The sequence below is a fragment of the Sinohyriopsis cumingii genome, chromosome 18 (genome assembly GCF_028554795.1).
Source record: "Sinohyriopsis cumingii isolate HCF-2022 chromosome 18, ASM2855479v2, whole genome shotgun sequence".
NCBI lineage: Eukaryota > Metazoa > Mollusca > Bivalvia > Unionida > Unionidae > Sinohyriopsis > Sinohyriopsis cumingii.
In genome coordinates, this window is record NC_142978.1 from 76,071,986 (window position 1) to 76,095,276 (window position 23,291).

The 23,291-nt window shown below is 33.2% G+C and overlaps 1 protein-coding gene across 1 annotated transcript in view; it reads right to left on the reverse strand.

The window, feature by feature from the left end:
• LOC149777012 (neural-cadherin-like) overlaps nucleotides 1-23,291 on the reverse strand; it is an 80,989-nt gene that overhangs the window by 18,547 nt on the left and 39,151 nt on the right. The window contains exons 7-14 of the mRNA XM_089941372.1: nucleotides 20,830-21,102; nucleotides 18,359-18,574; nucleotides 15,358-15,472; nucleotides 13,446-13,624; nucleotides 10,970-11,217; nucleotides 6,290-6,564; nucleotides 4,128-4,494; nucleotides 1,961-2,176 (exon numbers count right to left, since the gene is read on the reverse strand). Of these exons, the coding sequence (XP_089797498.1) occupies nucleotides 1,961-2,176; nucleotides 4,128-4,494; nucleotides 6,290-6,564; nucleotides 10,970-11,217; nucleotides 13,446-13,624; nucleotides 15,358-15,472; nucleotides 18,359-18,574; nucleotides 20,830-21,102 (1,889 nt within the window). The remainder of the gene's footprint in view (nucleotides 1-1,960; nucleotides 2,177-4,127; nucleotides 4,495-6,289; nucleotides 6,565-10,969; nucleotides 11,218-13,445; nucleotides 13,625-15,357; nucleotides 15,473-18,358; nucleotides 18,575-20,829; nucleotides 21,103-23,291) is intronic.

A 23,291-nucleotide genomic window follows, 5' to 3' on the forward strand; every position in this document is an offset into this window, starting at 1 on the left:
ATCAACCATGTGCCTTGTAATTTTGGCTCCTTCTTTTCTCTTTTTCTCATGCTGTGGATGAGGTGCCAACAATTTCCATGTCATCATTTTGTGTGCTGTCTTCAGTTCAAGTTAAAACATGAGAGCTTTCCTCTTGTTCTCTAATACTGATGATAGCAAATGATCATACCATAAAAAAAATCAGTTATTTCCATTTCAACATTCATAAAACTCGATGCTTATTACGCATTTTACAATTTTGTTAAGGCTGATCAATGGATCATTTGTTATACCCCTCTGGGAGATAATTAAATCAGATCCCCTAGATAGTTTCTGTAAAAATTGCATCAGGTCTTAATCATGGTGATGCTTGTATTCAAGCACTAAATATACCATAGCATACCTTGATTGAGATCACCAGCAACATGGACTAAAAAGACTTAATTTGACAAACTATCATTTTTAATTGTGGTCTTTAAAAAAAAAACATTACAGTGTGCTTTGGATACAACAAAACTGTGGGAACCACAAATAATCTGTGTGATGTTTCCCCCATTGGTTTTTTAGAAGTTGCACCACTAAAGGTTTTTGTCATGAGTTAACCATAATCCTATGGCCAGTCAGTATCTCTGACTCCGAAAAAGAATCAGAGGAGTTATTCCCGACTAGGGATGGAATTCCTGTGACTACAACTGCTTGAGAAGATTTGGCTTCACCAGAATATTCTGGGTAGATCTATCATGAGACAGAATAGATCTCTGATCCAGGATTTTTACCATCCAAGAGAACTGTTCAGTTTGCTATTCTGATCCTGTGATTTTTTAACTATACTTGGTACTAAGGCTGTGGGTGGGAAAGCAAAGGCCCATGAACCCTTACAGCTGCAGTTTGGTAACAAATGTCCACTGCCAGCTTGTCAATTTGTGACCAAATCTCCTGCTGCTGTGAAGAGATGTCTGTAAATAACAGACAGGATGAAAGTCGTTGGGGTTGGATAAATGAAATCCAAAGACCCTCTAAAATGACTTGGATCCCCAACCATTTTGTTGAAATATAGTGATCCAATGAGAACTGAAGTGATGGAATCTGGCACATACCAGTAGACTGCAACCAGGTGTGATGGTAAGTCCATGGCAGGAATTAGGAGGCATGGGGTGTGAGAAACCTTATTTCATACCCCCCTCCCCACAATCAATCAAAAAAGCTGCCTCCTAAAATGAGTGTCTGCTGCATCTAGACACTGGATTTGGGTCATATCTAGTTCTGTTTGTCCAAAGATTGATCCCATCTCTTTGATGTTGGTTGTCTCCCCTTTGGAGTTGAGACTGAGTTGGTCTATATAGTTGTGGGGACTGAGCTTCAAGCAGGAGGTGCAGTTCTTGACCTGCCTGTTTCCTCACTTCCTCCATCTTGCCTCCAAAGAGCATGGGCAACCCAAAAGGTGTCATAATCAACCTAAGGGTATGGTGCATTATATATATATGAAAATTAACAATATTTGTATTTATATATGTATATTACTTGACCAACCAAAGAATATCTTAAAGAAGGCTACTGTGGTGACCATACTGGATGTCAGAGCAGCACCCTTTTCATGTTGGGCCAACTAGACATTGTGGAGAATATGTGTGTAAAGTTTTACTGCAATCCTACATATAGTTTAGTAGGAATAGCGATAACAAATATGTGCTAATGGATGTCAAACAATGGATTACAGACAACGGTCAATTCTAAAAGCTCTTCTGGTTTATTACTACTAAAGCTGACAACTATTCTCTAAAAGCTTCACAACCTAAACAGACTGACAATTACGTTACCTAAATGCATTCTTTCCTCAATTAAAAAATAACTATATTTAAACAGAAGAAACTGTAACTTAAAAATTTTTATATGTAGTTTGACATCATCAAAGTAACTGGACATTACTGTGCATGCAAGTTTTGTAACTATGGAGACAGGAGGCGATTGGATATATTCTTACCTCTGCATTATGTCTCAGCTGCTTCATGCATCCCTTAAATTTTGGTGGTGGACTTGGCAGAACACCTGCTATCACTCCACCTAGTTGCAATGAGCCCTCTACATTAAGAAACATGTTTTCACCAGGTGTGAAACCGCTTGCCTCACAAGGAAGTCTATCCTCAATGCCACCTTGGACATTTGCACTCAAGCAGTAGTCAGCCACAAGTCTTACAAACTGAAAAATATTGATATACTAAAGGACAGTGCTGCTGAACAATTTGTGTTTACCACACTTGCCAAGACAATCGAATCAATTTACCCTCATGCTACCATTTTATGATATTATAGCTAAGCAGGATAGTGATAGGAACTATGGGCATATTGAACAAAATTATGGTATAATAATAACCCTTGTGCTATCATGATGACATTATAGCTAAGCAGGGTAGTGCTAGGAACAATTATGGCATAACAACAACATTGTTCTACATTAACACAGTGACAGTAATAAATCTAAATACAAGGTATAAAAGGTTAAAAATAATCAGGAGAATTTACATATGTGAAATCTTATGAAAAGACTAAATTTGCTGCTGCCATAAATTGGCCCAAATACTTCACATGACTGTCATCAGTAACAATTTTATAAAAAAAGTAATATACCAGAAAAGTTCACTCAGCAGTCTTCTGTTTTCTCAGTGTATGATGTTGGAAGAATATACTGTTTTATATTTTTTACTGCGATACTGAACTGTATCAACATGATAAAAAAATTATATTGCCACAAGTCAAGAAACGGGTATCACCAATGCAGTAATATCATACCTGGAACTATTTTCTTTTCCCATTTTTGAAATATATCTGACCTAATATATGTTGTATTTCCATATTTAGGCCTAATTCCTTTTTCTTCTCTCTCTCTCTCCCTCATACCCTCTCTCTCTTTCTCTCACTCCATCTGGATAATCAGATCTTAAAATAAGCAATGAAGATGTACCATTAAAAAAACTGCTAATAATAAGCCCCAAAAAACAAGATGGTAAGCATTATCTTTTTGAAAATAGTTTTTCACATGAATTCTGTGAACTGTGTTTGAGTGATCTTACATGCCCTGTTTCTATTTCATATATAGTGTCACTCATAAATGTTAAAACAGTAAAAGATATTTAGGGCAAAACTCCAGATGAAAGATAAATACTAAAATTTGTTTAATTAATTATTTTAACCCTTGGCACAAACCTAACTCTGCTGGAAAATGATGGAAAATTGGGGACTGACAACTGCTGACTTCAAACTGAAATTTTGGTGCAGTGTCTGTTACATTACAAGACAGAAAGCTTGCCAAGGTCAAATTATTACTATCTACAGGTTGCCAAGGTCATGTTAACTGCCATCTACAGGACACATTATGTTACTTTCTAGACTGCAAGCATGCCAAGGTCACATTATTGTTATCTACACAGACAAATTTTGCAGAGCTTATGCAATAAAAAGCTCATGAATCTATTAATTGCTGTATTTATATAAATTATTTTGAATCTAATTCCTAATTAGCCCTCTTGCAAACAAATTAAATATTAAGACATTTGAGCATTGATCATTATTAACCAGGCAATCTGTTGCAAAGCAGCATAATTTCCAGCCTTTCTCAGTTAGTCATCCATGCAATTGACTTACATTAAACAACTGGATATAATACAGTGAGAAACCACCTAAATACAACTATTTTATTAAAATGTTGAAATGAATCTACCATTTTGTGCAATTTTCAAAAGGTTCAAGCATACCACACATATTACATACACTATAAAGTTTGTGAATGCAGTCACGTTATAAGTAACCTGAAAAATTAAATTACCATCTAATTTATCTACTGATACATCAATGTAACTAAACAGATTCTAAAGTACCGACTCCCTTTTATATCTCTACATCAATGTAACTTAATAGCTGCTAAAGTACCAACTCCCTTTTCTATCTCTACATCAATGTAAGTAACTGCAAAAGTACCATCTCCTTTTTCTGAATGTAACTAGTTTCAAAAGCTCCATCTCCTTTATCTACCTATATATCAGTGGAAATTTATAGCTGCAAACAAGTGTAATAATTTACAAATCTGAAAAAGTACTCTGAGAAAACCTCTGAATTATGACAGCTTTGTTGCAGTTGAATTGAATAGAGCATACCTTTTTATCCCGAATTACATCAATCCTGTGCCATTTTCCATCATCAAATGGACTCATCTGGAGCTTATTCTGGCTATCCGTCCCTTTTAAAGCAAGAGTAAGTGTGCCTGTTCCTTGACTGATCTCCAGATACGGGTATCCATTCTTCAACTGTAGGGAAATGTAATCCACAGGATCTGTGTCGCTCATAATTCCAAAAGGTCCATTGTAAAAAATAAGTGAATTACTCTGTTGGGTAAGAATTTCAATGCTAGTTCGGCTCTTTTCACATTGTTCAAATGACTTATACAAGGCATAGCCTGTTCCATCAAAACTGTGCCGCAATTGTTGACATCGTGGACCTTCAAATCCAGGGAGACATTGGCAACTGTGGGAAAGTAACAAATATTACTGAGCTATAAGCATTTCTGATTTCTGCAATAAATAATTAGTGGATGACTGAGTCTAGATGACAGTGAATACAAATTAATTACCATAAAGTTCCATCATCACAACCGGAAAACTTGCCAACAACTTTTTTTTTTTTTTTTTTTTTACCATGAACATTCAAAGCCAACTGGTCTCAAATGTTCTCTTCTTTGAATAAAATATGCTCTGCAAATAAAAACAATTCCCTCAAAACCAAACCTTCCAAAGCCTATCAAATACCAGAACATCAGAAAATTTTGCCCATAATAAAAATTCTTAAAACTCTGAGTAATATCCATATAAGCTTATTTATGAATTGGTCAAAGTTGTATGTTTATTTTTTATGCAATTATTAACTGAAAATAATTCTGATACAATCATTTCTCAAGTTTTGATAAGTATGCCTAAGAATCAAATTAACAGCATATATTATATAATATTTAAGAACAAATTTAGTGTTGGAGGGGAAAGAATTATGTCTTTATAGGTTTTTTTATGTCGATATTTTATGTGTTTAGATTTGATACAGAAATATTGCGTGGCTCTTGCTCTTATATATATAATTCTAAAATGTAAGTGCTTATTAACCTGATTCTAATTAGAATATGATTGGTGTGTCTTATCTTTCCATTTAGTAACCAAATTTACTTCTTGAAATTGCTGTAATTTTCAATGAGCAAATAAAGAATGAACGTTTTATGGAAACAAAAGGGCATCTTTCCAATCCACAAATTTAAGCACCAATGAAAACGTCAAACTTCACTAAATCATTAAAAATTGATTCCCACCAGAATAAAGGAATTCATGGTACCTGATGGATTATTAATATTTTTGCATATTACCAATGTAAAAGTTTAGTAAACAACCAATGTGCTACATAATGTTTTAGTGGATAATATTCACAAAAGCAATGTTTGCTTTGTAAACACAGATAAAATAACATGATTGCATTATTCCAGTCCAAGGGGATTATCAACTTGTAAACAACATGAACTGCTGCTAAAAGTGAGGGATGCTCAACAAATTGAGTAAAAATATCAATTCTGATTTTTCTCAAAAAGAGGACACATATTTTGTGGTACAACATGGCAATTACAATACAGTGGATACTGACATGGAACTCCAGTGCAAAAACAACGATCTAGATAGTGTTATAGCACATATGTATTATTATTTTTATCATAAAATGTTAATGTGAATAAAAGTTTAGTAAAAATGAAATCAGTCACTAAATTTGCTAAAATTATTTTGCTGGCTAAAATTACAGTATCTGATGACTTGGTGATATATCTTCCAATGGATTTGATCCTTTTAAGTGCCAACAATCCAATAAGATATCACCAGTACTATTTTTGCTTTGTCACTGTATGCTGACTGGTTCTCCCCTTTATTAGACTGGTCCTCCAACAAAACTCATCTACTAACAGATTACAGCTTGTAACTAGTCAATTTACTGATATAATAATGGTGACATCTGGTATTTTGAATTTTCATGCAAATGATAAATCAGTATTACATCAGAAAATATGTCCTGCAATTATATTCAGAAAGCCTTTTGCCAGGGCAGATTATTATTATTCTTTCCATCAAGTTTTACGTTCTTTTAGAAGCAAACAGAAACATGTTCTTGACACATGAATGCCCTGCAGCATGTAACATAAAAGCAAAACTTAACATGATAGATGTACAAAACAGATGGACAGGAATATTACTCTATGTCCTTTCCACATGCGATCTGAGGTATACAGACTTACGATATCACTTTCCAATCATCTTTCACACATGTTCCTCCATTGTAACAGTAATCAGCTGTGCAATCCAGTGGCATACTGAAGTCTGTAGCATGGCAGCCACACAATCCTTCAACTCTGGTCCAAACGCTAACAAATGAAGTGCTATTTGTGTTTACCAGTGCTGGTCTTTCCTGAATATTAAGCCAATTATAGCAACCACCTTCACAGTTTTCTTGGAGACACTCATCAATCGGTGTCATCAAAATTTGCCCTTGACCACCAAGTGTTGCTTGAAACTGCAAAAGAACAAAAATATCCTTTGAACATTAAATGTAAGAATAAACTTATAAATTGGCCCTGACCAAATCCATTCAATTTATAATTTTAGCACGGTATTGTAAGAAATATTGAAAAGATAATGATGTGCTATGTAAATGATGTTGATGAAAATAATACCAAAAAAATTACAAGAATAACAGCATACTACACAACTCCCTCGATAACTTGCAAACCCGCTTCTAATGCGGGGTCAGGCATGGATCCCATTTTTTAAAACAGAAAATAACCCAAAATTTAATCCCTATTTGCTGAACTTGAAGAAAATCGCGATAAAAATTGGTAGCAGAAACTTTGATGTATCGCTCGTTTTCTCGTCGAAAATGGTAGATAGGACCTGGAAATTTTAATCAACACTATTAAATATCAAATTTAAAAATAGATCGGTCATACAATTTTTTACATTTTCTTTCCAAACGACATTCCTAGTACACCGCAATTAATGATATGTAAGGAAATTTCTATCAATGAAAATGTCACTTACATCAAGTGGAGGCAGTACTTTAATAAATAAATACAAATTAAATTTAAAAAATTATATTTATTGAAATTTGTGTTATAGTTCTATCTTTTAGTTCCTTTTAAGTCTAATCATTATCAATGCAATGTGTCCTCTTGTAATTAAACATAACATGCCTCAATCTACCATAATAGCTATGTCTGCAAGCATTTCTCTGAGAACCTAATTAAGTGCCAACCGTGTTTTGATAACTGACTTCTGGAAGTATTTGTTGTATTGTTGCACTGAATTAAAACTGGCCTCCTTTGCATTATCATGTTAATTATGTCTTTTGAATCAAATAAAGGAGGTGGAATAAAAGAAAAGTTAAAAGGCACAAAAATCCTACAAACTTAAAATCTAGCAACCCGGTCATATGTCAGGTTAACTCACTTCATTTGATCAATCGAACACTTATAAATGTTATTGTGTATGTAACATAAACACCCTTAAATTAATTCTTTCATAACTGTGATCAAAGATAACAAGGCAGACAAGCAAACTGAATACTTCATAAAATAAAGAGCTTGATTTCACAGATACGCACCATTGTGAGAAAGCAAGTTTTAGAGAATTCTTGAACTGGCACTAAGAAATATCCTCAAGGATGATAAGAAGTTTCATTATTTCATTATTACTTCCAATGAAATCACGACATCAATATTGTACTAACTGAACAATAAAAAATTTGAGTTTTGACGTACACAATTGTCTCACGAAATAAATGTCACTTGTTTTTGAAGAAAAGGAATCTTGTTTGGTGGTGTATCAACAGTTAGTCTAGTTCCCTGCTCTGTGGACTCTGATTTGGCAGGATAATATTAAACACCACTATGGGAACCAGACTCATCAAGAAAAGAAAAACCAGTGACATAATACACAGATTTTTTCATGTACACGTGATGGTTGCTGAAACAATCTTTCAAATGTCGGACATTTTGAAAATAAATGTTATTGAAACAGAATAACGAACAACTTCATTATAAAAAGCGCGTTATTAAAAATTATCATCTACGTTATTGTAAAATGAGGATTCAGTCAATAAACAGCCTAATTCCCTAATGCTGTCCCCCCCCCCCCAGGTTTTCTTGATGTCAAAGTGATTATGTTTCAGTTTTTGGAGGTCCCTCGGTAACTCGCTCCTCACTCATAGTGTGGTCTATGTTTGTGGACCCCGTTGTGCATGAGTTATCGAGGGAGAGGTGTACTGCTAATAATTATAGTAACAACTACAACCAAAACTACATAATCTATATTATGTATCCCACCACTATAAACTGCATGTAGATAGCCAGATCAATAAAGTTTTTAAAAAGAAAATAGTCAATTCAATTAAACATTTTGCACATCAGACATCTGAACCCCTCCCAGAGATTCCAAATTAATCCTCGGCTCACAGATAGCTACCACATGGGCAGCATAAGCACCAAGTTTGGTAACATTCCAACCAGCAAATTAGGAGGAGATCTGGGCAGACAGAAGGGATGATAAAGATACCACAACATAGTGAGCACTCATGAGGATTTGTACAGTTATAAGTCATGGGCTCCTTATTTGGACAAGCTAAAGTTCCAACCTTAAAAATAAAAGCCTTAATAACAAGACTCTTGTTTTTAAATACAGGATATTATGTGTATATTGATGTCTTACCCTTATAAATAGTCTTCAGATTGCTATTGGTCATTCATTATAAAATGATCAGTACAGTGAAAACCCGTTAGAAACATCATTGGTTATAGCACAAATTTAGACATAACACAACTGTGGTGTAGCTCCCTAAAGGTCATACATATTTTTGGTGCAAAAAAACAGAACCAACTTCTTTTCAAAGTAAAAAAAAATATAGTTGGAAATTTATCATTTTGGAGAAGAGGCTTTGTTTGAATTCGAATTTAACACAAATATCACATGGCTCCCAAAATTTTACAATAATTTCACCAATTTCTAGAACCAAGCACCAAACAATGCAGTCATTGCTTAAAGATTCTCACCTGAATTTATAAATCAATTAATACAAGTAATTGCTAATCATCAAAGTCAATCTCACAGCTGAATATTGTTCAATTTATTGGGCAATCATTTATGAAAAATAATTTTAAAAAATCGCCATCGTTGATTAAAAATTATTCATGCTGAAGCCATTCAAACAAATAGATGTTAGTGTTAATTAGTGGGTAAATTACACTGGATAATGGTACACAGAAACATAAAGCTTTTACTGTTAAAAAGAAACTTAAAAACCTTCAAACACAATTAGCTAAAGATTTAGGTGTTCAGGTGTTCATGAGTTGACCATCTGAGGATGGAACAACTGATCAAAATCAATAAAATTTTCAAAAAACAATAAAGTATTCTGATTTGCTGCAGAGAAATTCTAGTAGTATGACCCTGACCTTGGGATGTACACATACATACATACTGAACCGTAATGTGCTTCATCTTTCCTATCATAATTGTGTTGTTATTGTTTTTTGCACTGAATTCAAACACATAATGATCTGTGACAAAATTACTAAATATCACACTTTTGTTTGCTTATTTTCAATGTAGTACATGGTGTTAACATTCGATCTACTCATGCTATAAAATAGACGTATATGCATATCTACCAATGCAAAGTCCTCTGAAGAAAGAAAATATTATAAATGCCATCTCTGTTTTAATGACAGGCATATTTCTTGTTTAATATGCTTTGAATTAAGATGGTAACTGTACCAATGAAGCATGCAGTTTTGCACACACTTATACCCACACTCCACTCACAACAACTTGCAGGGTATGTCTGTGGGCAATCTATTTTTTACACACAACAGAAAAAGTGCAGGTAATACAAGAGTGCATGTTATACTTGGACATGTGATATATTTGCTAATTTACAGCTAACAATGTCTCAATGTTTTCTTATTGTGTAGTCTGTGGGAATGTCCATTTCCATGATTCATTCCATGATTTTCTTGGTTTTTTGTGTCTTATTTTTTCTTTATCAGAATTTGATCTGTTATTTCATTTCTGTTGGACACTCTTACTATAATCAGATTCAGCCTTCAGACTGGTACCAAAGTATATAAAATTCTCATAAGAAAGCACACATTTAATAATCACTCAAAAATGAAAGCATATCTGCATGTGACACCAATAAACAGCTGCTTTTATGGCTATCACTTGGGAGTTCTTATTTCTCCAATAAACAAACTAAAATAACATTATAGGAAAGAGGACAAGTCAAAATAAATTGACACTAATTTTATACATATGACACACAATACAATGTATGGATTGCAAACTTCATGAAGGATTTAGCCAGGTGTCCAAGTGTATTCAGTCTACAAATCAATAACACTTCACATAATCCCTTTAAAATCACTTGGACTCTTTAATAAACTGATACTGAGCAAAACAGATCAAACAAAGACTATTTCACATCCACCACCATCTATATCAAGGTCCCTATTTAAATTTTCATCTATCAATATTTACAAATATGCATGTTTTTTATACAGATTTTGGTGTCCCAGAGACCCCTGATATTCTCTGCTAAAATATAATAATAATAATGGATTCAAATTGGATATACATACAATCTGAAGATCCAAACATTCTACCCAATATATTCAATTATAAGTCAGGACCAACTGCAAATAACATGGACCCTGACCTGCAATCACATAATGCACAAGCAGATCAGGATCTATATTGTTTGTTCTACTAATTACACCTAACAAACATAATGCAATGGTATATTTGTATCCATTAAGTTTGAAGCTGAACCAGACTTGTACACAAGTATATATGATATATCACTGCAGTAAAATTTAATCAAATCCAAACTTTCATTACGTTTAATCTGTGTCAATGTTTGATTTTACCTCAGATCTGTACATACTGACTATGCCATCCGAGCGGCTTGGTTGATACCAGGAGAAGCCATGTGCTGCATAGCGAATATCAGTATAATCTTTGTCTGCAGGATGCATGATGCTCAAAATAAAGACATTTTTGGGGTCTGTATTCAGTTTGGTCGCCAGAAGGTTGCGGAATTTGTCAGCTGGACTCTCCATTTTAGAATTACCCAGCCCACTGTTCACTGGTGTCACAAAGTACTCATCGGTTATTCCTAAAATATGAGCAATACTCATTAATGTGCATTTATGGCTGATCACTTATGTAATGTTGGAGTATTTAACTTTTTGGAAAAGTGATACTTTTACACAGCTAAGGGCCTAAGCATACCAAAATCATTAAAAAAAAATTATTGACTGAAATGCTTTTTGTCTTCTTCACTTTAACTCTTACCTGTAAATTCACATGTGACTGTAAATACAAAGCAAAAAATCAAAAATGTACACCAATTGTCAATACAGAGAAAAGTATCAGAAAATGTACACCACTTTCAATATAAAGGATAGAATAAAAAAATTGACACAAATTGTCAATACAGTTAGTCAATATTTTCTGATACTTTTCTATGTATTGACTGTAGGTGTCCATTTTATGTCAAACTGGCAACTCAAGATTATGTGCCTGATAAATGAACTACCATGGCTCCAGGAAAATAGTCTAGGCAGAAAGTTTTATTTTGACAAATGTACTCTTCTATTAACAATCTTTATTGTATTTGCATAGAATGATTTGTGCATGCACTTTACAAGCCTCTATTTTAACCTATTTATAACGTCATATATTTAACCATCACTTTTTATTCTGAAAAAAAATGCCTACAAGTACATGCTTGAAATTGTTCCCTAAACATTGACCATAACACAAAGTCATGCACATGTTAATACAAGATCCAAATCTGCTGTTAAAAGAAGGGAACATGACATATACAGACAAATGGTACAAAATCTGATGCAAAATATAGACAAATATGAAAACCTTTTAAAGTAAATGATAGAATAGTCCAGAACTTTGTGGCTAGTTATGTACTCCAATAGCAATTGCTAGGAATATTTTTACAATTTGCTAAATCATATTAATTTAGATATAACTTATATATTAAGGCAATTACAGGAATGGAAATGGACTACAGAAAAGTACCCACAGAAGACTACATGTTACCTTTCAACAGTGGTCCTTGACCCCTTGGTCACAACAAAAAACATGGTCTTCATGCTGTTTTGAGCGGGTCACCAAGATCAACATTAATAATTTGAAAATTCCACCCAAGTGGTTTTTTAGCATCTGAAGGGTGGCAAGGCTAACACCACAAGCCTAATGTGGGTTGCCACTCAAAAAGGTTAAGAGTCACTGCCTTACAGTATGCTGATATTTTGTAAAGCTTATTACTTTAGTATGCATGCAGTTCTAACACTCAATTCATTGAAACGACCCCTCTAAGACAGTATTCCACTATGAATAGTTCAACAATTTCCAAATATTCTAAAACAGATTCAGAACTGCCAGTTTTGATACAAACTGGCTATTCCCAATTATATATTTATGATGGTTTTGTTATCTTTTTCTTAAAAGACAGTATTCCACTATGAATAGTTCAACAATTTCCAAATATCCTAAAATAGATTTAGAACTGCCAGTTTTGATACAAACTGGCTATTCCCAATTATATATTTATGTTGGGTTTGTTATCTTTTTCTTAAAAATTCTAATGGCTTTTTTTACCTGAACAGAAATTACAGAGTATGTGAAGCTGGTTACTTTGCATAAATTTAAATCTTTTCTGTGGTTGTTTTCTTGTATCACTGCTTTCCAAAATATAAGAAATTAATTTAAGTTTTGCATGATTTTTGTACCTTTTGCCCTGGCAGAATATTTGCATTTAAATGAATAATTTTAACATAATGATGGAATAAACAAAACTGTAATAATTGTTCATTTGTAGCAAGATGTTGAGACATTTAGGACTAATTTTCTAAACTTACTCCTTGCCAATAGTTAGTCATTTTCCTTCCCTGGAAGCACTATGAAACTTAATGAAGGTAACTCCTTTGAACTTTCTTTAAGAACTTTATTCTTTCCTATCTAATGCAATCATTGTTTCATCTTGTGTATGAAATATTGTGTTAAGTCACTTGTTTTACTATGTCACATTTTGAGTAAATGTGAATTTAGCATAACTCATGAAGTATACAATTGTAGAAATTAATGGTTGCTACAAACAATAAATTTTAAAATGGTGAAAAGTAATTCATCTGTGAAGATTGAAAAGCCCTTTCTTGATTAGACAAATACCTGTAAACTAACATATGACGATAATTTTCTACAACAATATTTGATAACTTAAAAGTAAATTAATTCACAATATGTGACGAGAACACCATCAGTAGGGATGATACTTTTATATAATGATGATACTTTTAATTCCAAATGTTATCAAATTCGTACCACTGATTCTTGTTGAGCCACTATTACGTACAGCCTCTTCTGACAGTTCTACAATTTCTATTGTTACAGTTGCCATTACTGAAACGTTACTGATAACATCAGTCACTTTGACACTTATTGTGAAGGTAATTTGGGGAACCTTCTCCAACAGTGTGATAATACCCGAGGTGGAGTCAACTCTGGAAAACAGATGAAAAGCACAATCAAAACTCATTAATCCAGAAACATCTCCCATTTTTATACTCAGATAGGAAGAACTGTGAATAAACAACCTCTTCAAAACAATTATAGGAAATCTATCTCTAGAAATTGTCATACAAATACTAAGACATTGGAATTAATGAAGTAAGGATAAACATAGCTTCAATGTATATTGGCCAAAATATGGATTAATCGAATCTATTATGCACTGAGGAAAATTTCTATCTATACTGAAAGGCGGATACATGGTTTGTACCTTGAAACAGTTCCCTGATGGCATCCCATGGTAAAAAAATCATTTGGTAGTTCAATAGTGCAAAAGAGTTGTTTTCAAATGACTTTTCAAGAGTTCTGAAGAATTATATTTCTGACAGAACTTTTTCCATATGTTACTTTGTTTATCATGGCATAAATGGAAACCAAAATATACGAAATAACGTAACTTCATAGCAGACTGCTACATCAAAGGGACACAACTCAATCTGGTCACTCATTACCCATATAATTTCCTCTAACCAACTCAATTTTCTTCCATTGTATTTATTAATTATTTATTATCTTTGGAAAACAAGTAAACAACAAAATTATGATTTTTAAATGTTACATATTTTATTCAGTTGTATTGTTTTGTATTCCCTTCAATAGTCTGGGGAAATATGCAACTAGTTTTTTACAACAAATTAAAGGTCTTTTAAAATCTAGATTTAAAAAAAATTTAGGGAGTTTTCAAAACAACCCCTAAAATTCAATAGTATATGAGATATAGCTCCTAAAGTTACAGAAGTGGGGAAACTATTTGCAATGGAAAATTTGTGTCTCATATTTTGAGCATCTGCATGTTTAATTTTTGTGATGTTGTACATTTATTTTCCTTATCCTAAGTTTCCGAGAAGTAAAATTGCTACAAAAGTTAATATAATAAAATTCAAGCAGTTTCCAAGCCAACCCCCCAAAATTCAATACTGTTGTAATGATCCATGTACCACAGGATACAAGAAATGAAGCTTCTAGGCTTACAAGTGTACTTTATATGTCGGGAAACTATTTGTAATGGAAAATGTATGCCTATTTACAAACGTTCTAAAACCTGCCATAAACTGTTTATCATTTGATGAGTGTATGTCTAAAGTAGCAATCATTTTACAACCATACACATCTTTACATATATGCTATAATCCCCTTTGTTACAACACAGTTCCTGTTATAACGTAAGTATAAACATGTGGGAGTAAAAGTATGTGTTTCATGTACATTATTAAAAGGAATATCATTAGACGGTCACACTAAAAGGTGACATATTTATGGCTCCCATGGACAGTGTTATAATGAGTACTGCATATAAGAAGCTGATCAAATTTGACACAAAAGAAAAATGGAAAAGCTTTACATGCCAATTAAACACATAAAGTAACTAGACCTTTAAAACTTTATGTACCAATTTTTAGTAGATTCATGACTGCCACCTACCACTAACTTAATCACGGAAAAATGTCTTTGCCAGATATGGTGTATTTCTGAGGCAGATCAACAAATGTTAAATTTTTTTTGGCTAAACCAAGAGAATTGACCCCCCAAGATAAATTCCCAGAATTTCCCTTTTCTAAATTTTAATACTAATAGACCCTTGGAAACCTTCAACTGATTTTTATCAATTTATCAATAAATTCTTAAAGGTGATCTTTAAATATGACATTCATTACAGCAGACTTACGAGACGTATCTACCAGCAACAGCTGCATTTTGCAGCTCAAATCTCTTGTCCACAACGTCCCAGTCATCCAAGTCAGCTGCATACACTTGCCCAATCGGGATGTTCTTAAACAGTCCTGGAAGAGTAAGAAATAGGCATTAATTAGGGGGGAAAAAAAGGAATTTCCAAAAAATTACAAAATACAATTTACATTATTGACTCTCTCAAGCTACATGTAACAGACAAATTTAAAAACAAATCTGATGGAGAAAAATATCAACAAGTTATATCTGACATTCAGCGACACAAGAAAATATTCTTTACCAAATGGGTTTTACACTTATCTCTGATAAGCAGTTAACATTTCTGACACAAACATTTCAAAAGATCTTGTAGTTTCAATTGTATTCAATAGCAAATTTCCCCTTGTAACCTGATTTTGGATGTATTCAATGTCAAATTTCCCCTTGGTAACCTCAATTTCGTTGTATTCCGTTTGGTCGTAATACCATAATCAGGATTCAAATAATGGTGTTCCGCACTTAAATTCCTGAATCAGTGTAAGTTTTCATGCTCATAGTTAGGGCAATGATTATCATATTTGAAGTTTCGGTGTTGAGATCACTTCAAGTCTTTTGGAAGGAAAATATGGCTTATCTTTAAGCTTTTCAGCAGTAATATAACAAGAATTCATGTATATTATCTTGATGATACAATGTGTTGCCAAAGGCAGCCTTTACGTTATGAAACTATATCGATGTCAGAACTGGGTCACATATGTACACAATATTTCATCCTGGACTTTTCACAATAGTAAGAACTGATCAAGAGTATCAAGTTTAACAACATCAAACAAAAAAAAAGTAAAGGAAAAACAAACACAAGAAAAGCAACTATAATTCTTTATTAGTAAAAGGAAATCGAAACATTACCAAGCAAGTCTTCTTTATAAGGATATAATGAAAACTTTTATACCTACCTAAACAGTATACTTGCTAGGCTCATCAATAAAAACACAGACAATAAAGATCTTAATCTTCCTGATAATAATTAGGAAAGTTGCTAATTTTCATATAGTTCATGCTTCATCCAGAGAGAAAAATAATTACTTTTAGTGTCTAGATATTTGGGTCAATGACTACATGCTTTATCCAGAGAGAAAAGTAATTACTTTTTTATGTCAATCACAGTAATACTGAAGCATTCTCATTAATTAATTATTAAAAGTGACTGATAAATGTAGTTGGCAGAGATAAAGTTTACTGTATTCAGTGGTAATGTCTCAGCTGTTACATGTAGCTTTAATGCATACAAATAGGAACCACGGTCACAAAAAAGAATCTCTGCCAATATGAAGATAACAAACAGCGAGTTTTATCTTTATTCATTTGAGGTTATTTAACACACATTTGTTCTGAAAATACTACAAGGTGCTATTCTAAGATACTGTTCTCATATAAATCTGCTCCCCTTAAAACCGAAAATGTACCATACAAAAATGCCAGAAAGGGATTTCCATCATGTGTGAAAGTCATGCAGAAATCACAGCCTCTGTTATATCCGTAAAATCTTTATTTGACAATCTGTATCGAGTTTTTACAGGTAACATGACTATGTTAGCCCACCATAATGATAAATTCATAGAAATTTCCTAATAAATTTAACCCAGTAAGATTTGCATCCCTTTCATAAACTCTTCTTGCAAAAAGCCACATTGTTGTTTTAAAAATAGAGATTGCTGTCAAAATGTTTCATTTTATTTGTATGAGTGGAATGTATCAAACTTCTTCAATAGCAGTTTGTATAATTTTTTCCTATGAAAATTAAATTCACATTTGTAAATGTTATTTTGCCAACTGTTATGATGCATTTCTGTACCCAAGTTTATCTTGATCAATGAAAACATATGATTCATATACATTCAATCAGAGCAAAACAGATATACTGGGTTTGACCAGTTGTCTGGGTATGAATTAGATCTTGATCACTGTCTGTTTTCATTAATATTAAATACAATATACCTCTTTTGGAAATAAGAGATATGAATAAACGAATCATGCTAACTAGACACACTATTTATACTCTAACCGATAGCATGTTATATTTCAAACGTGTCACTATCTTTAAAATTTAGAATAAATTCCCAAACATCCAATGTATAAAACAAATTCTATCACACAAAATGGATAGCAAGAAAGAATGAAATTTTATGTGTAACACACGTCTACTGCAGAAGACTGCTCCTGTAATGTGTACAGCTTCCCGACGAAATGCATAGTGTGACAAAATAGCACAAATTTATTCTGTAAGTACCCTGGTTCATATATAATTCATTGCACTTCTGGTACCACTGTTTCCAAACTAGCTTGGCTATGGTTTTTACATGACTTGTTTTGTGGATGGATGAATGGATGTATGGAAGGATGGATGGATGGATGGATACTACATGAAAATGACTCTTCAGATTGTAAGCCAAAGAAAGCTGATCATGCAAAAATTACTTCTTATACAGCAGCATCTCAACATATAGTCCTTTGATCTTTATCTGTATTGCTGATTGTGGACTACGATATACAATGTCATTATGGGTTAACTTTATTTGAAATTACTTTGAGGGTAATCGTAAAAGTTAAGAGTTTACACTCTCCAACCCCACCCCAGGACAAAACCTATCAAGATTTTAGTTCATGTTAATATACAAACATTTACTTAAAAAACAAACAAAAAATATCAGAAAGGTCTGAACTTGACCTTTATAACATTCATTGAGTTTCTAAGGGAGTAGGGCCAATAATAAAACCTAAAATTTTTCCAACATATAATCACTCAGTGGACAAGTACACTACTAAATTTAGTGCAAAGTTTCCTTATTGTGTGACATAAAATTGTATGACAATGGGTAAACAACAAAAAATAAATAAATAAATAGGGATATCTCAATGTATGTAAGTTTTGTTTTCTTTCCCCAAATAAAGCTTGGGGGGGGGGGGTAAACAAAATCACTCTACAGCTGCAAGCATACCTTTATAATTGTACACAAGGATATTCTTCTGACCCGGACCGACTGGGTTATCATTGACATCTCTAACTTCAATGGTCAGCGTATTGGTTCCTGTCATCTGATCTTGTTTACCTCTCCGGTCTTTAGAGACAATTGGAAGATAGAGGAATTTGTTTTGTTCACGATCAAATCTTCCCTTAACTCTTACATAAGCTGATCCATTCCCATTATCTCCAGCTATATGTTGAATTAAAAAAGAAACAGAAATTATTATATCTTCCAGGTGATTTTATTATATAGTGATGGAAACTGAAATAGCACAAATGCACCAAAACTCTGTAGCAAAGTAGAGCTATATGGTGATTACTATTTTAAAAGATGCTGAACGGCGCAAATAAAGCAGATATAGCAACTCTGTAACTTCTGATACATCTTTCAGAAATGTATTAACCAAAATTCATCACATTTTGCACAGAATACCAAATTTTGTGCATTTTTAAAATGCTACGATGATCTTTCTGTGGATTCAATGGAGCCACTTTCAGCAATCCACAACTTTAAATACTGGCATTCCCCTCCAAGCCACAAAAGATGATACCCTTGATGATGAATAAATTCATGCTGAAGATACAGTATAACCTGTTTTGGGGACCAACACTTGGACAACAAAACAGCATTTCTCAAGACAGGTGGTCTTGCACGACAGGTAAATAGTTTAGATAATGCACGGAGTATCTGGTCCTTAAAAACAGGTGGTCTTTTCACAACAGTGCTTGTTTATGTCAGGTTTGACTGTATACCATTAATGTATGATAATGAGAAACTTTTAATATTTAATGAAACATTCATGAAAATCATTTTCTGAATTTCGGCAATTTTTCATGTGTACATGTTCATTCACAAAAAAATCGGTGCAGTTGAAAAAGGTGAAAATAAACTTTTAACACAAAATAACTGTGGAAATGTGAAAGTTTCAAAGGAATAACAATAATGCTTAGGCCACGCCAAGATCTTTTCTAGGTTTATTACCCTACATGGGCAGTTTAAGTGAAAAAAGTAATTATCAGTATAATGACAGGTTCTGGCAATATGGGCTTATGTTGTAAAGAACTTTCACACTAGAGCCATTAGTGATGGGTGCTCACGACAATTTGATGAACAAACACCCAAAGAAACTTGTGTTTGAGGAACAAATGTTTGAGAATGGACCATAACTCTTCTAAATGAGAATGTAAAATGATGGGATATAAATTTATTCAAGGTCTTATCAATATAAATGTGAATGTTAAATTTCGTTGAAATCCAACTTTCTGTTCTGAAGTTATGCTTCAGAAATCAAAGTTAGGAGAATAGGAAATCAGGTGACATAACTCCAATAAAAGATATTCTTGAACAATGGAAATCAGTCCTGTTAAAGGTCTCATCACCATAAAGCTGCATGCCAAATTTGGATGAAATCCAATGATATTTCTTGAAATAATCATGTGAAGTCAGGACAGATGACATAGAGTTATAATTTCTGTACATGATGCCAAACTGCAGTCATAATGCGAGTCTTCAGAGTGCCAATGAGTTATATTGTTCCATTTAATGTCCTGTTTTTGCCCTGAACTATTTTTTTTGTAATATTTTTGTGCAGGTTAAAACTTTTTATTTACAATTAGAGTTCACCTTCTATGCTGCTATTGATACTTACTTCATTCATTAATGGAAAATCATTTACAAAAATAAGAGAAGAGAAATTAAATCAGATCAATGAGGGACCCCAGAATGAATATTCAATTCTGTGGGCAAATGTTGCCAATGATTACTTGCTCTAATCTTTGGCTTAGGTTTGATCTAAACCAGTTTAAAGAAGAATCAACAAACATGTCACATTTCAGCTTATGCAGCAGAATTCCATGACTTGATCAAAGGCTTTCTTGATGTCAAGAAAAACAATACCAAAGAACCATTATCCATTTCTAGCAGCTGAAGATCTGTTCATTTTGTGAGTTCTGTCTGGATGTGTAATATTTTCTAAATCCTGATTGTGCCTTATAAAATATCAAGTTTAAAAAAAATTCATCGACCTTTTTACCTAATTGCTTTTCAAATAACTTTGCTAATACAGGTAGAATGGATACTGGTATGTAGTTCTCTTGATCCTCCTTTTCTACTTTCTTAATGATGTGTAACCTTTGCATACCTCAGGCATTTGGAATGTTACCATTCATTATACTTAAGTTTATCATATGCATTAATGACTTTGTTATTACAGTACAATGTTGACAGTATCCACTAAAAGCTAAAACTGAGTAAATGACAACAGACATTTAGCAGCGGGCAGGGGAGAAAATTGGTATGAACTTGTTTTTATGTTCTACAGATCGGGCAAAAAATATTTAATCTTTTGCAATTGCTTGATTCAAGAGGTAGAAGATCTTCTTTCCTAATATTAATGTGATCAGAGATGAATTCAAAGGATAAATTCCTTGAATGAAATGGTTTACCTGGATCAAAATCAACTGTGAAAGTAGTACACAATGTGGAACTTCCACAAGCAAACTCAAATGGTGGTCCATTATCACCTAATGGGGGACCAAGATCAGGGTCAACACCTCGGATAACCAGTGTACCGCCATAGAGTACTTGGAGAGGCACATTATTATAATCCTGATTCTCCGTAACATAAGGACGATAATTTTCGGCAAATCGAGGAAAGTTGTCATTTATGTCTGTTAGGGAAACTGTAAGAGTGGCAGTCCCAGTATTTTGTAGGTTTCCTGTAAAATAAAATAAAAAAATGAGAATCATGTATATATTTTTAAAAATTCTAACTTTTATTAGTTGGTAATTTCATATCAGAATACAGCAGTATGTAAATTATCTGGGCCTCTGAGGTGATGATGATTTTATCTATATAAAAAATTGGTGGCATTCCATGCAAATGAACACTACAGATCATCATGTTTCATCTGGATGAGCAGTGTTCAATTGCATGAATTTTTTTATTCTCCAGTCAAATATTAATGCATGAAAATAATATTCCACAAATCTTCAAATGAAAATTCATCTCTGATTAATGATACATACCAAATAAAATAAACACCCAAATTATACCATAAAAATCAAATAAATGTTAGCATAATATTTTAGCAAATTTAGCAGGAAAGAAAATTTGCAAAAATATTATGTGCTATGACACCAATTAAATCAATCTATAATTACAGGAAATCAGTTATTTGCTAAATTTTTGTCATGGACATGTTAATGTTGACGAATTCACAGAAATTCAGCAATCCAAAAATAATATGGCTTACAATATTTACCAATCTCGAATGCACTTCTAAATAGTGACAGCACAAGCAAGCCCAGATCTACAGCTGCTTAATGAGCCTGCAGAATGTGTATAGTTCACCCTGGTTTTGTACCTTGGATGCCAAAGGTACCCTCCAAATCTGGGAGACATGCAACATTTTATGGGACAAATGAAAATTCCAGTAATAAATGCAGTGCCCAAAATAATACGATAATCTAATTTGCTCTGACAGTTTTGCCATCTTAATTTTGTCTTCTGTACAGTACTATCATAATTTCCTTGGACACTGGCAAATATATGCCAGGGTACTTTGATTTCACAGAGTTCATATTAAAATGATAAGAAAATTCTAACTTGCATCTATGAGTGAGTACCCCACTTTAAAAGTGCCTTCCCTGGGTCCCATGTATGTTTTAATGGAACAGCTCTAACATGCTTGAATACCTGGTTAACCTGAAATGTGCTACACCATGGAATTTTCCATTCCAGATCTTGCTCTCATGGAACTTTAGCATTCACTCATTACCATCAGTATTTTTTTTAAATTAACACCCATATTTTCTTCATTACCTTTCTTTCCAAGATAATAAATGACCAATTTAATAACAAATTGGTTCTTTTTTTTGTGTAAATTTAGTCTCTCTTATCATTAATTTTACCTCTAAATAAATTAAATATTCCATATCATAGGTGTGATAGAGAGAACCAATGATATAATAGGTAATCAATGGCAAATCAGTGAAATTATAATAATTAACCTTACATTTTGATGAGTTTTCCATAAACCAGAATAATACAAGTTACACCACCATCTTGCTTGCTTTCCATTCCTTCAAAAATAAAGAAATTAGGATGAGTTTGAAATAGGTACTCAGCTGTTTTGATTTCAGTAACTACGACTGTCCATTGCGGCCGGGTCAGTGACCCGCTAATGAATGGTATTGATGCTTCTCTTGTCTTACAGAATGGAGAATTTAATTTGCTCTGTGCATAGAGGTGTGTTATTTCCAATGAATGAAATTGGGTTTAACATATAGTTGATGATGACCTTTCCCACAGTATTCATATAAAGAACAAGCAAGAGCAAAGAAATGATTAAGATTTTTTTTTCTTCTTTTTACTCCAATATTTCTGGTTATTTTAAGGAGTGCGCTGTCTGATAGATAACACTTCTTTCTGCATTGAATGAGCTCCGAATCATGTCTTTTGCAAGCGTTAATATGCTGCACTTCAAATTATAGATTCCAAGATTGGGCACCCAGAGTAAAATGGCCACTATGTTTATGGTACGTCAGTGATAATGGGTTATTACGTTACACATTTTCATGGAGTATGTAATTGGGGATGACCTGGAAAATGCAATACACATAGCACAATAAATTGACATTACTATAAATAATCAATCTGAATAAAGGCTCTTCTCGTTTGTGCTCTTATATTATGATATTTACTGTCCATTTAATTAATATAATCAGTTATTCATTAGTTTATAGTTTTAAGACCAGGTAAATATACGAATTTCAGTACCTGAAGGTCTGATGGAGCTTAGCAGTTCCCCACCCCTCTGCTTTTATCTAAATTCATGGCAATAGTATGTGTTACTAGTTTATTCATGAATTTTCAGTGAGTGTGATATAAAGGGAATTGAAAATG